This window comes from Spermophilus citellus (assembly GCF_964194105.1).
Source record: "Spermophilus citellus genome assembly, chromosome: 2".
Classification (NCBI taxonomy): Eukaryota; Metazoa; Chordata; class Mammalia; order Rodentia; family Sciuridae; genus Spermophilus; species Spermophilus citellus.
In genome coordinates this window covers 241,027,593-241,040,736 of record NC_138183.1, presented here as the reverse complement: position 1 = coordinate 241,040,736, position 13,144 = coordinate 241,027,593, and the positions used below count along the sequence as shown (strand labels likewise).

The window sequence follows — 13,144 nt, the reverse complement described above, 5'->3', positions numbered from 1 at the left end:
ATCACATTCATAATTAGAGGCATCCATTTGCTGTGGAAAAGAAAGTAATAAATTACAATATAAAAATTAAGGCTAAGTCAGAGAGACATCCAAGATGATGGCTCACACTAGTTTGCTGTCTGCAACTATGATCAATGTTGCAATATTCTATTAATGCATAAATTCATACACATGTACCACTTATTGATTTATTCAGAAAGTAAAGGCACTTGTATCTGTCAATTATGCCAAATTGCTATCCATGGATAGAATATATAATAGAATTTCTGAGATTTTTTTTTCAACTACATCCTTGAAATTCTTCTTTTATGAATGAAGTCAGATATCTGTCCCTTTGTGAAAAAGAATGAGTTTTTCCAAACTTTCTGTGAATTTAATTTGTTCAGTTCATTTTGTTATTTGTATGTTAGGCTTTTCCTTGGTATTTAAAATACTCCTTATAGCTGGAGATCTAGCCCAGTTTCGGAGGGCTCCCCTAGCATGCATGAGGCTCTGGTTTTAATCCCCAGGACTACACGCAAAACACACACACATACACCCCTACACACATACACACACTGAAAGAGAGAGAGAGAGAGAGAGAGAGAGAGAGAGAGAGAGAGAGAGAGAAATAGATCTTCATTGGAGAATTAATAAACAGATATATGTCAATCTAGTATGTGTAAAGATGGTATTGCTCAGTGTCCAATTTATATTAAGAAATAAAATGAATGTACTGTGCCCTCTATTCCATAGAGGGCCTGAAGAGAGTGTATTCTGGCTTCAGTAGGAGTTACCTGGGCAAAATTAAAGAAAGCAAATAAGCAGAAGCCTAAGAGCTGCTCTTAATTAGAAATTTAAATATGTGGGTGGAAGAAGTCCTTGGGGGTAGACAGAACTGTTGATATTTAAAGAACACTTTATAAAGAACAAATATATTAAAAGCAGAGGGAATATAATAAGTGGTCTCACTTTGAGTAATTTAAATATTAAAATAGTTAAGCCTTCTGCAGTAAGAAAGAAAAACCAACCCATTCAAGAAAGGTAAATATGGATTCTTTTATCCTGATAGCAAGCTTTAATTTGTATACAAACTCAAAAATGAAGTTTATAACATAGTGGGAAGTTGTATGTCTTATTAAACAGCTCATCCATATGAGAAGCTCATGTTCAGTTTTGCTTTCCACAGATGAAACACCAGGGGAAACCCCCAGAAGGAAACCTGACTGCATGGAAGGAATTTGTCCTTTTGGGGTTTGCTGATGTGCCCCAGCTCCAGTGGTTTCTGTTTGGACTGTTCTTTGTCATCTACATGATCATCCTGCTGGGCAATGGAACCATTTTGGTAATAACAAAAGTAGAGCCTGCTCTCCAGACCCCCATGTATTTTTTCCTTGGCAATTTTTCCTTTTTGGAGATCTGTTATGTTTCAGTTACTCTCCCCAGAATGCTCTGGAATCTCGGGACCCAGAGAAGGACCATCTCTTTGGTTGCCTGTGCTACACAAATGTGTTTCATTCTTGTACTGGGGGCCACAGAATGTTTCCTTCTGGCAGTGATGGCCTATGACCGCTATGTGGCCATTTGTAACCCTCTGCAGTACCCTCTGGTCATGAACCACAAGGTCTGTATCCAGCTGGTGGCTGCCTCCTGGATCAGTGGAATTCCTTTTCAGGTAGGTCAGACCTTCCAGGTTTTCTCCCTGCCATATTGTGCTTCCAATGTAATCAATCACTTCTTCTGTGACATCTCCCCAATACTTAAGCTGGCCTGTGGGGAAACCTTCACAAATGAGCTGATGGTCTATGTGGCTGCTCTGCTGTTTGTCTCGGCCCCGTTTCTGTTAATACTCATCTCCTATATCAAAATCATCTCCACAGTCCTTAAATTGCCATCAGCCACAAGCAGAGCCAAAGCCTTCTCCACCTGCTCATCTCATCTTACAGTGGTGGTGTTATTCTTTGGATCAGCTATTATTACATATTTGAGACCTGAGGCTAGTCATTCAGCAGAAACTGACAAAGTGCTTTCTCTTTTCTATACTATTGTGACTCCTATGTTCAACCCCATGATATATAGCCTGAGGAACAAGGATGTTATAATGGCATTGAGAAAATTATTAGGGAAATAATCTACTTGAATAAATGTATGCTATATTTGCAGGACTTGTTATTTTTTGCATCTGTAAGAAAATTTCAAGTGGTATGTATATTTAGATTTGTGTCTTATCTATCTCTTCAGTAGTTACTATTTCCAAATTAAATCATATTTTTTATGTTGAGGGATTATTCTGTCTCAAGTTATATGAGTAATACATGGGTCACCAAATAGCAAATCATTTCATTGAAAATTCTTTATTTTTGTATGTGTGTGCAGTGTCAAATTACTATTGACAGAGCAGGTTGTAATTGTCTTGATAATATTACAGTCTCTGTTGTAACAAATATTGAAAATCATGTCATTCATATCCATAATTTTATGACAATCATTTTTCAAAACAGGTAGAAAATGGACATTAAATGAAGAACATAGAAACTGACACACACATACACACACACATACACAGATATTTGATCCTACCCTGATTTTTTAGAGAAATCACTTCTTAGAAAAAAAAGAGCATGTAGTTTCATGAATAATGTTAGTGAATATTGTGCATGGTTTATGTACCTTTAAAAGTTAGTATTCCTTTATGATAATAATTTTGTATTTTAAATAATATATTAAAATATGCACAACTAATATGGAGAACTAGAAGAAGGAAGACTTCTGTGAATAGCAAGTATTTTTTATTGAATATGGACAAGTTGTTTTTTCAAAATAGAAATTTTCTTGGGGAGATAAACTATATAGCAGAATTCAGAAAGAAGATATTTTATAAAAGCACATATCTGCTATTAAATCACCAATATATCACAAATACTTTTCACTCTATACACTGAAAATGATGAATTAATATATAACTAATGTTCATTGCAGCTATCTCAATAAAATTTTCTCTTATATTTCTTTTATTTAACTGATAGTTTGGAGTTTGTTAAGTAATTTGTGTTATTTATGTAATGATAAAAGCAAATGGTAAATCTTTCCTCATTGTGGATAAGGAAAATCTATGTTTTTGTGTGAGCTATTGTCTCATACATATTGATGTAAGTAAACTTATTATTACTACTGTATACAAATGTAACATATTTCTGAAAAACTGTTACCTGTGAAAATAATTTATGTTTAAACAAGAACATTGTAATGTTTTCACTTGTTCTTAAAAGCATTTGTCTTCAGGTTAATATTATGTGTTCTTATCACATTTGCAAGTAGATATCTAAAACAAAGTGAAGAGAAAATGTGGTACTACTCTCTGTCTACCAGAAGATATCCAGAATATGTGTTAACAACCCAAATGACATACCCAAATAAGACTTATACCCCAGCTGAAATCAAAGAAAAGCATGATTAAATCACTAATAACCTCAGATAAAGCCTCTATCAGAAGTTACTAACATCTAAAATAAATTATTGGTAATAGAAGAATGATGATAGAAAGAAAAATATACTAAGAATAATTTCGGAAAAATAATTTTGAGGCAGAAATTGGAGAAACCACAAGCTATTGCATTTAGAATGGGGTCCAACAGAAATTGAGAAGTCTTTTTTCCTCACTGGACTTCCTGTGAAATATAGATTAAAAATATTGATTGAGGGGCTGGGGATGTGGCTCAAGCGGTAGCGCGCTCGTCTGGCATGCGTGCGGCCCAGGTTCGATCCTCAGCACCACATACAAACAAAGATGTTGTGTCCGCCGAAAACTGAAAAATAAATATTAAAAATTCTCTCTCTCTCTCTCCATCACTCTCTCTTTAAAAAAAATATTGATTGAGAGAAGAGAGTTTTGGAAGAAACAATGTCTATACTAATGAGTAATAACAGATTGGTGCTCTTTCCATGATGAAATGGGTCCAGTGTATATCAGTTTGCCACTAGAGAGTTAGAAGGCCAGTCCAGGAAATGATGTCATACCTGAAATATAGGGTTAATCTCTGCTCCTGACAGATTGTATAGTCATCAGCAGGTCTAATCAAACTGAAGATAATGATTTGAAGTTCATACTGCTGTGTCCATGCATAGCCTCTCCCTGTGTCTGTGTGGTCACTTGGCACAGCAACCCACTGGACAATCTAATGGTAACTAGGGAAAGAGGCTGGGAGGTAACCACAGAATGGGGTTCCCTACCCATGTAATTATCCAAAACCTCCTCAGCTGAAAACAACCTTTGATAAATATTCACATTGTTCACAAATATCTTCACTTTTGGGGGATCATTTGGAGAAGTCTATTTATGTATTTTTCTAAAAATCTCTTAATTATTATTTCTCAATTTTGTTTCTTTCAAATCCCTCACTGTTCTCTCAAACCATTACCTTTAACCAATGGATGGGTACACAATCACACATCTGGTCATTTTTCTTTCCAAGCTAAATGAACAACCAGAAGTACTGCTCAGAGTTCTTCCCCCTCACCAATCTCCTTGATGCATGTCCCAGAAAGTAGCTACAGGGTTATAGAGATTAGCTTTGGGGTGATACCTGAATGTCACATAGAACCCAGGTAATATAGATCCATACTTTCTTTGCTAAATGAACTTCTATGAGGTCATTAATATTGAATTAGAGAGAAAATGATGTAAGAGGAGAAAAGACCTTGATAATTTGACCTTTTTTTTTTTCATGTGAATTGCTTGTGCCATTAGGTCATGTTGAAGTCCTATATACACCACTTCCATATGATACTTGGGACTTTTAAATAAAAGATTGATTTTCCTGCTATTTAGGTGGACTCTACAAATTATCTCTTTCATCCTGAGAAAGAATGATATTTTATGGATTTTAAGGAATTTTAAAAATCTAATTGGCATATTTATAAAGTTATTAGGAGAGTTGGAATTAGCAATTCAATAATATCTATGAGTTCTAACATGAAATTTCTTTCTCTTTTTTACTATTTGTAATTTATCTCGTTTTATCTTCTTAATCATCTACTATATATTAACATATATATTATTAAACTTTATAAAAACTATATGAAGTTTTGATTATATTTCTTTTTCTAAGTTTCCAATTTTCTATATATTAAAAATATAGAGAAGGAAGAACAGTAGAATAGAGAAAGCCAAATACAGAAAAGAGGAGGGGAGGGAAAGAGGAGGCTCTGGGAACTGAAATGGACCCAAATGAATCCATGCAAGTAGGATAATGTCAAAATAAATCTAACTATTACCTATAACTGTAATGCAGTTATGAAAACATTAAAATTGATGATACAAAAACCTGAAAGTAAGAAGATAAATACAATATTAGTGAAACTTTCTAGTACTTGGCTTTTTGTGTAATGATTTGTTTATTATTAATTCATTTACTTATTAAAGGTCTCCATAGATATTTTTATTTCATATTATAGCATGTCATTTTGGATTTAATGTCATTCTAGTAGTTTATTTGTCTAAATCAATTGCTTCCTCTAAAATTGTTCAGATTATTTTTACAGTAATTTTATTTTTTTTCAGAATCTGTTGTATTATATACAAAATCACATTTTATAATTATTATTTTTAAATTACTACTTTAAATTATTTAAAAGGGAAAATTGAACAAGTATTTAAACACTATTTCTTACTGGTATAATTACCACCACAAAAGCTTTCTGTTTTGTGTAATTTTGACTTCACATATGGTGTCACTCCCTTTCAACTCAAAGATTTTATTTAATATTCCTCATAGTTCAGGGCTCGTAAGCAGCAACTTGCTATTGTTGATATTAATTTTGTTTCTGTTTATAGCTCATATTTTCTACATCTCATAAATTCTGTTTACAACTGGACAATTTGTCTGACATACTATAGCAACTCCAGATTCTGGTACATGTAGGAATGGTGGTTGTTGTCTTTTGTTTGTTTCTTTAGTGTCTTGCCTGGACTAATTTTGTGTGATCTGTTTTATTTTTGTTGTGAAACTACTGATAAAACCTGGTTGTTCTTATTATGATTATGATTATGATTATTCCAATGTCTAAATTCACAAGTGTCTGACCCCCATTGGTCAGTATAGCTTAGTGATCAGCCAATGAGAGTGTCCTTAAATACACTAGCCAGGAGGACTTCCAATATTTATTGATTGATGGATTTGTGGCTAGCTTGGAAAATGTATTAAAATTTCAGGAACTTTGAAAGGGTTTACTGGATTTTACTCTCTGCTTTTACATTGTCACATTCACCTGCATCAATCTTGGGACAGTCTATTGGGCGTTTGGCCTTGCACTCACACCCAGACATTCAGATCTCTACAATAATTAGGATTTCAACAGTATCCACTTTCACTTCTAATTTCCAGAAATTTATGTTAAATTGTTGGCTATTGTGTCCCAAAGTCTATGGACACCATGGAGTAGCTATAATCTTGCTTCCCCCCACCCCTCCACCAATTGATGATTTGTTACAGAAGTTGATATAATTTTTTAACAAGAACTGTGGAAATTATTTATATATGCCGATTGAAGTTACACAAACGTCCACTGTATAAATCAGAAAGCAGCTAAATTTTCTGGCATGTAGAGTCCCAGGAGATCTTCTGTTAAATGTAATTGAAAGTGGTAATAATAAATGCCTGTGCCAAACAAAGCAAATTTTCACTATTCTTATTTAGGTTGCCTTACTTTTCTTAAATATTTTATGCACACAAAAACCCTAAAATGTAAAATTCTTATTTCAAGAAATCAAACTCAAAATGCAATATGGATTTATTTGTAGAATTTTTAAAAAATTAGAGTTGTTGGAAGAAAATATATGAGAAAATATGTATGATCATGTTAAGGCATATATCATAAATGTTACTGAAATCACAAATGACAAAAGAAAGTGTTTTCAATGTTTATATTTATTGGTAAGCAAAAGAACGAGGAGAGACTGAGGATATAAGTAGAATAGCCATGAAGGTCATAGTTTGTTATACTAGACTCCTTCAATAGAAGGAAAATTCTTTCCTCAATTGGAAAGGTACCTGGGAAAGGATTTATCCCTAAGGCAGACACTATTTATTACTGCAGGAGCACTCGGGGTTTTTTATTATTATTTTTTTTATTTTGTTGTTGTTGTTGTTAGTTTGCTTTTTTTGTTTTGTTTTGTTTCATTTTTTTTCCGAAAGTTGAATATATATTAGAAGAGTCTTACCCTCTATTACAAATAAAGGTAAATTCCCAAACTATAAAAACAACAGACTTCTTTATTGTTTTCTGTCTATTACCAATCGATAATGGTAAGCATTATAATTAACCTAATTTTAAAATAGGTAAGCATGGACTACTTTTGACAAGTATAGAATTTATTTTTATATCTACTTTTTATCTATATTAAAATTAGCAATAAGAAATATTTAAAATTTAAAAGGAACCCTTTGTTGTTGGTTACTTTTTCAATTCCAAGATGCTCTTGCATATTACATTTGTACTCTTGTGACTTTTGCTATTATTAGGTAAACTGAGAGAAAAATGGAAAATCCTTTCAATAAAAGGAAGCAGCATGAAAGATTATTGTCATCATCATCTTCTTATGTGTTAATATTTGCTAAATAATTCTGTGATAAGCATGTATTTACCTACTTTCCATCAACAAGATCCAGACATCTTATCTTGTGCCAACCCAATTATATATAGTAATTGAGCAAAATATTGAATACACAGTATTAAAATGGCTTTGCATTCTACTAATATTAGAAAGGTTCCTGCTTGGTAATAGTCACAAACCATGATAAATATATCTAAGAAGACAGAGAGGGGTTGGGGTTGTGGCTCAGAGGTAGAGCACTTGCCTCACACATGTGAGGCACTGAGTTTGATCCTCAGCACCACCTAAAAATAAATAAATAAACAAAATAAAGGTATTGTGTCCATCTACAATTTAAAAAAAATTAAGAAAATAAATAAAATGACAGATGTTAGCATGATTTTTTTTATTCATTAGAGATTTCTTGCAGAAATTCATCCTTCTGATTGTTTACACTGCTATCTACTTTTATTTCTTATTTATAATTTGATTCCAACCACTTGCACTTGATATAAGTATTATGTATGATAGAAGCTCTAATTCAACTCCACACTTTTTACACCATAGAAGATAATTGTTTCAAAGAGAATAACCGTTAAATAAATAAACATGAAGTATCTGAGCAAAACAAACATAGCAACATCAGGCTGAGTTATTAGTAATTTTCTCTCTTAGAAGTATAAATAGAAGTTTCTAAAGTTTCCAAAAGTTGAAGAAATCATCAAGAATGTTATTTGAGGAAGCTTCTTATACAAAATTGTATTTAGAGTATAAGACATCCAGAGGCACTGTACCACTGAAGTGTACGCTGCACAAACCCATGGTTTTGTTTTGTTTTGTTTTGTTGTTGTTTTTACCTGGCACATTTTTCTATTCTGGAAATCTGTTATGTTTCAGTCACGCTCCCGAGCATTCTGGTCAGAGTAGGAGAATTTTCCTACTGGGCTGTGCTAAGCAAAAGTGTTTTTTCCTTAAGTTCAGAGCAGCAGAATGCTTCCTCCTGGCTGTGATGTTGTATAACTACTATGTGGCCATCTGCAACTCTCTTCACTATCCACTAGTCATGAACCCAAAGAAGTGTCATCAATTGGCTGCTGGCTCCTGGCTCAGGGGAGTGCCAGTCCAGATAGGGCAAATGTGCCAGATATTCTCTCTGCATTTTTGTCTTTCTAACCAAATCCACCACTTCTACTTACGTATTCCACATTCTCAGGCTAACTTATAAGGACACCTGTGTGCATGAGGTGTTTGTCTACACAGTAGCTATATTATTTGTTGTAGTCCCTTTATTGTTGATACTTGACACTTATAGTAAAATTGTTTTCACCATTCTGAGATTGCAAACAGCCCAATAAAGGGCTAAGGCATTCTGCCACTTGCTCCTCCCACTTACTGGTTGTGGTTTTATTTTTTGGATAAGCTTTGATTACCTACTTCAGACCCAAATCCATCTAATCTGCAGGAATTGACAAATTACTCTCTCTTTTCTATACTACAGTGATTCCAATGTTTAATCCTATGATCTATAGCCTAAAGAATAAGGATATAATTGCTGCACTGAAAATATTCATACTTAAATGATAGTATCACAGATTTATTTATAAATATTTGAATTGCTGGTCACTCAGTCGGGGAAAATAAATTTATATTTTTCATACATCATATCTAAAGAAAATTATTTTCTCTTCAATAAAATTACAATGTACATCAGAAATCTCTTCTAAAATTAAAGAGCAGAATCCAGTGTTATGACTTGCAACTGATATAAACTGGCAGATAATTTACCTAAATAATTGCTTATGTATCCATAGCTATTGTTGTTGTTTTTCTCATTTGATTCTTAATTTATAGATTTGCCAATTGTCGATGAATATTAAATGTTGTTAACTGAGTGATTAAATGAGTAATGAGTAAAAGATACTGCCATTTCCTACCTCAGACACTTGGCAAACTCTAGAGATTTTACAGCATCACTAAGCACAGATAGCTCATTTATTTAACTCACTGTATGTCAGTGTGGAATTACTTCACAGAAAATACCAAATGGTAGAAAAAAGCTTATGAGCATTTAATCTCTTTCTCAACACTCTCTATCTGAGAACATGATAAAATATAACACTCCTATCTGGAGTTATTCATTCAGTTTAACATCTAAAGTTATTGATTAATATAAATACATTAGTATGTAGTGTTAGGTAACCTAACCAAATTTGCCTGGAATGCAATATGTTGTGTCAGTTACTAATTTTAACAACACAATATATTGTGTCAGTTACTAATTTTAACAGAGACCTGACCAAATAAAGATCATGTAAACCTGCCATCCCATTTTACTAGAACATTATGATAGACTAAAAACCTTAATTCATAGGTTTTGTGAAAACATTAATTATATAATAAATGGAAGTTTGCACAGGTGTGCCAGATTACAAACTTTGAGATTAGGATATTATCCAGGTAACCCAATAGATGACATGAGCCCTTAAAAAGCCCCAGAAGAGGAAGAGTATGTCATATATATGCAATGACAAAAGATGAAGGGAAAAGGACGCATAAGAAGGACTCAGTTTGCTTTTTCTGCCTTTCCATGTATGGACCATACACCAAAGTGGTGACTGTGAGCAGCCACTAAGTACATTAGGCTGATATTCATTAATAAAACAGGTATTACATTTCAACATATACAAAGAACAGAGTTCTTCCAATAATATAATTGAGCAAGTAAATGAATTCCCCAGGATATCCTCCTGAAAACAGGCAGTGAGACCACTGGAGCTATAGAATATCTTAATTCCAGCTCAGAACTATATGAACAGAGTAAATAAACAGCCTAAAGACTGGGAAAGATATTTTTAAATCAGAAGAGGTTAATATTCAAAGCATACAAAGAACCAAAATAGCTCAATATAATGAAAACAAGCAATCTAAATTAAAAAAAAATGGGAGAAAAATGAGTATTCCTTACTTAAGGCATAAAAGTGGTGACAATTATGTAAGGCAAGTATTCAACATCACTAATCATCAGAGAAGTATAAATTAAAGGCACAAGGTGACATCTCTTCACTTCTGCAGAATAATGTTGCAAAGAAAATGAAAGACAAAAGCATTGGTCAGAATGTGGAGAAAATGAAACTTTGAACACTTACTGTGGGAATATAAATTAGTTCATCCATTGTGGAAAAGATCATAGAGGTTCCTCAGAATAATAAAAATAGAACTACCATATGATGCAGCAATCACACTACTGGGTATGTGTGCAACAGACAGAAATCAGTAGGTTGACAAGATATCTGTACTGCCATGCTCATTTCACCATGTATTCCAAGTGAGGACATGGAATACGCCTAACTGTACATCAGCAACTGAATATATGCATGGAATCTGGCATAAACACAATGCAATACTGTTAGTACTTAATAAATGAAGGAAATCCTGGCATTTATGGTAATATGGAATAACTTGGAGGACATTAGAGTAGGTGGCATAAGCCAGATGCAGAATGAAAAACCCATCACAATCTCACTCCTATATCTCATCTACAAATATGAACTCAGAAACAGAGAGTAGAATGGAGGTCGTGAGAGTAGAGTGGAGGGATTGCAGAGATTCTGAACAGAGCAGGCAGAACAACTGAGAGGAGGTACAAGTTGAAGAGACTGGCTGTATTTAATTTTGAGAATAGTCACCAGGACCAATATAGCTTTATGACTATAATTTATTTTTAAGAAATCTTAAATGATATGTAAATACACAAAATTTACCATGTACCATACATTGAACATAAATAAATTAGGTAATTTAAAGAATTGTTCTAATTAATTATTCATGACAGTAGAATGCACTTCAACTCATTGTACACAAATGAAGCACAACTTCTCATTTTTTCTGGCTGTACATGATGCAGAGTCACACTGTTCGTTCAATTTTTACATCATGATAAATCTATCTTTCTCCAGAAGTTTCCATCATTTCTCTCTGGGAATAATTTCAAAATACCTTTTTTATTTAAATGTGGAATACAGTATTGGTATCTCTCTTCATTATGATATGCCATAGTACACCAGAATTCTTTCTCACATGTAAGTGTAACAGTATTCATTGATAAAATATTTTCTTTCTCCCAGAATCCCCTAAAATTCCCCACTTCTCCTAACCAGCAATGTACTAAAAATGTTTGTGAGATCAACCTTTTTAAGATTTCACTTGTGAGACCATGTGGTACCTGTTCTCTTCTTGGATTATCTTACTTAACATAATTATCTCCAAATAAGTCTACAATGTAACAAATGACAGTATTCCATTTTTTTTTTAGTGGCTGAATCATAGTCCATTGTATGTATGTAATATATTTTGGTTACTCGACTGTCAGTTGATGGACACTTAGATGGTTTGTATTTCTTGGCTGTTGTGAATAGGACTGCAATGAACACATAGATAAATGTGCATTCCCTTCAATATTCTGTGAAATCCCACAGTAGTTCTATTTCTAATTTATTGAGGAAGTTCCATACACTTTTTTATAATGTCTGCACTAATTTCCAATCTCACCAATAGTGTGCAAGTATTCCCTTGTCTTCCCATCCTCACTGACAATTGCTATCTTTTGTCACTTCTACTGAGGTGAGGTGATGTTTTACTTTGCATTTTTGCCATGATTGATAAGGTTGTGTATTTTCTCACATACTTGTTGATCGTTTGTCTTCTTTTGCAAAACATCTATTCATTTCTATTGTCCATTTTTAATTGGGACATTTGTAGTTTTTGCTACTGAGTTTGGGAAGTTTCTTACATATTCTTTTTACAGAGAAGTAGGTAAATACAGAAAAATTATTAGACACTGGTCTAAACCAATTCATCATATATTCTCAATCAATTTTGTATTTTTTATGTATATTTTATCATGTAGTTTTGATACTATTTCATGTTTCTTTGCTTGTTTGTGTTCTTAATGTTATTTATCTTAATGTTATTTATTTAATTTAAAACTAAAGTCAGCACATTATGGCACATGCAATTTTTGGAACTGAAAGTAAAAATTTATTAATATAACACCTATTTTTGTTTAGATGATAGAAGGGTAACCTGGGTGGCTGTGATAAAGTTCAGGATTTCAAACCCTAAGATGAATGCATGTGTGAGGTCTGGTTTCAATTCCCAGCACTACACACACAGGGAAACATATGCACACATACAAATAGCTCTTCATTACAAAATTAATAAGTGGATATGTGTCAATCTATGATGGTTTCAGGTGGTTTTGATCAGTACCCAATTCATATTAAGAAATAAAATATTCTGTGCACTCTATTCCATAGGGAGTCTGAAAAGAGTGTATTCTGGCTACAATGAGAGTTATCTGGACAAAATGCAATAAAGCAAATAAGCAAATGCCTAAGAGCTGCTCTTAATTAGAAATTTAAATGTGTAGGTGGAAGAAGTCCCTGGGGTAGACAGAACTGTTGATATTTAAAGAGCACTTTTTAAAGAACAAATATCTTAAAAACAGATGGAACATCTATAATGATATAAGTGGTCTCACCTTAAGCAATTGAAATATCAAAATCTTTAAGCCTT

The 13,144-nt window shown here is 33.2% G+C and overlaps 1 protein-coding gene across 1 annotated transcript; it reads left to right on the top strand.

Annotated features, from left to right (window-relative positions):
• Positions 1 to 1,165: 1,165 nt before the first annotated feature.
• On the top strand, positions 1,166 to 2,110 carry LOC308639585 (olfactory receptor 10AG1-like; the record flags this gene model as incomplete). Its single annotated transcript, XM_081277803.1, has 1 exon — positions 1,166 to 2,110. The coding sequence occupies exon 1, from the start codon at positions 1,169 to 1,171 to the stop codon at positions 2,108 to 2,110; it is 942 nt and encodes a 313-aa protein (XP_081133929.1). The 5' UTR covers positions 1,166 to 1,168.
• Between the last annotated feature and the right edge of the window lie 11,034 nt (positions 2,111 to 13,144).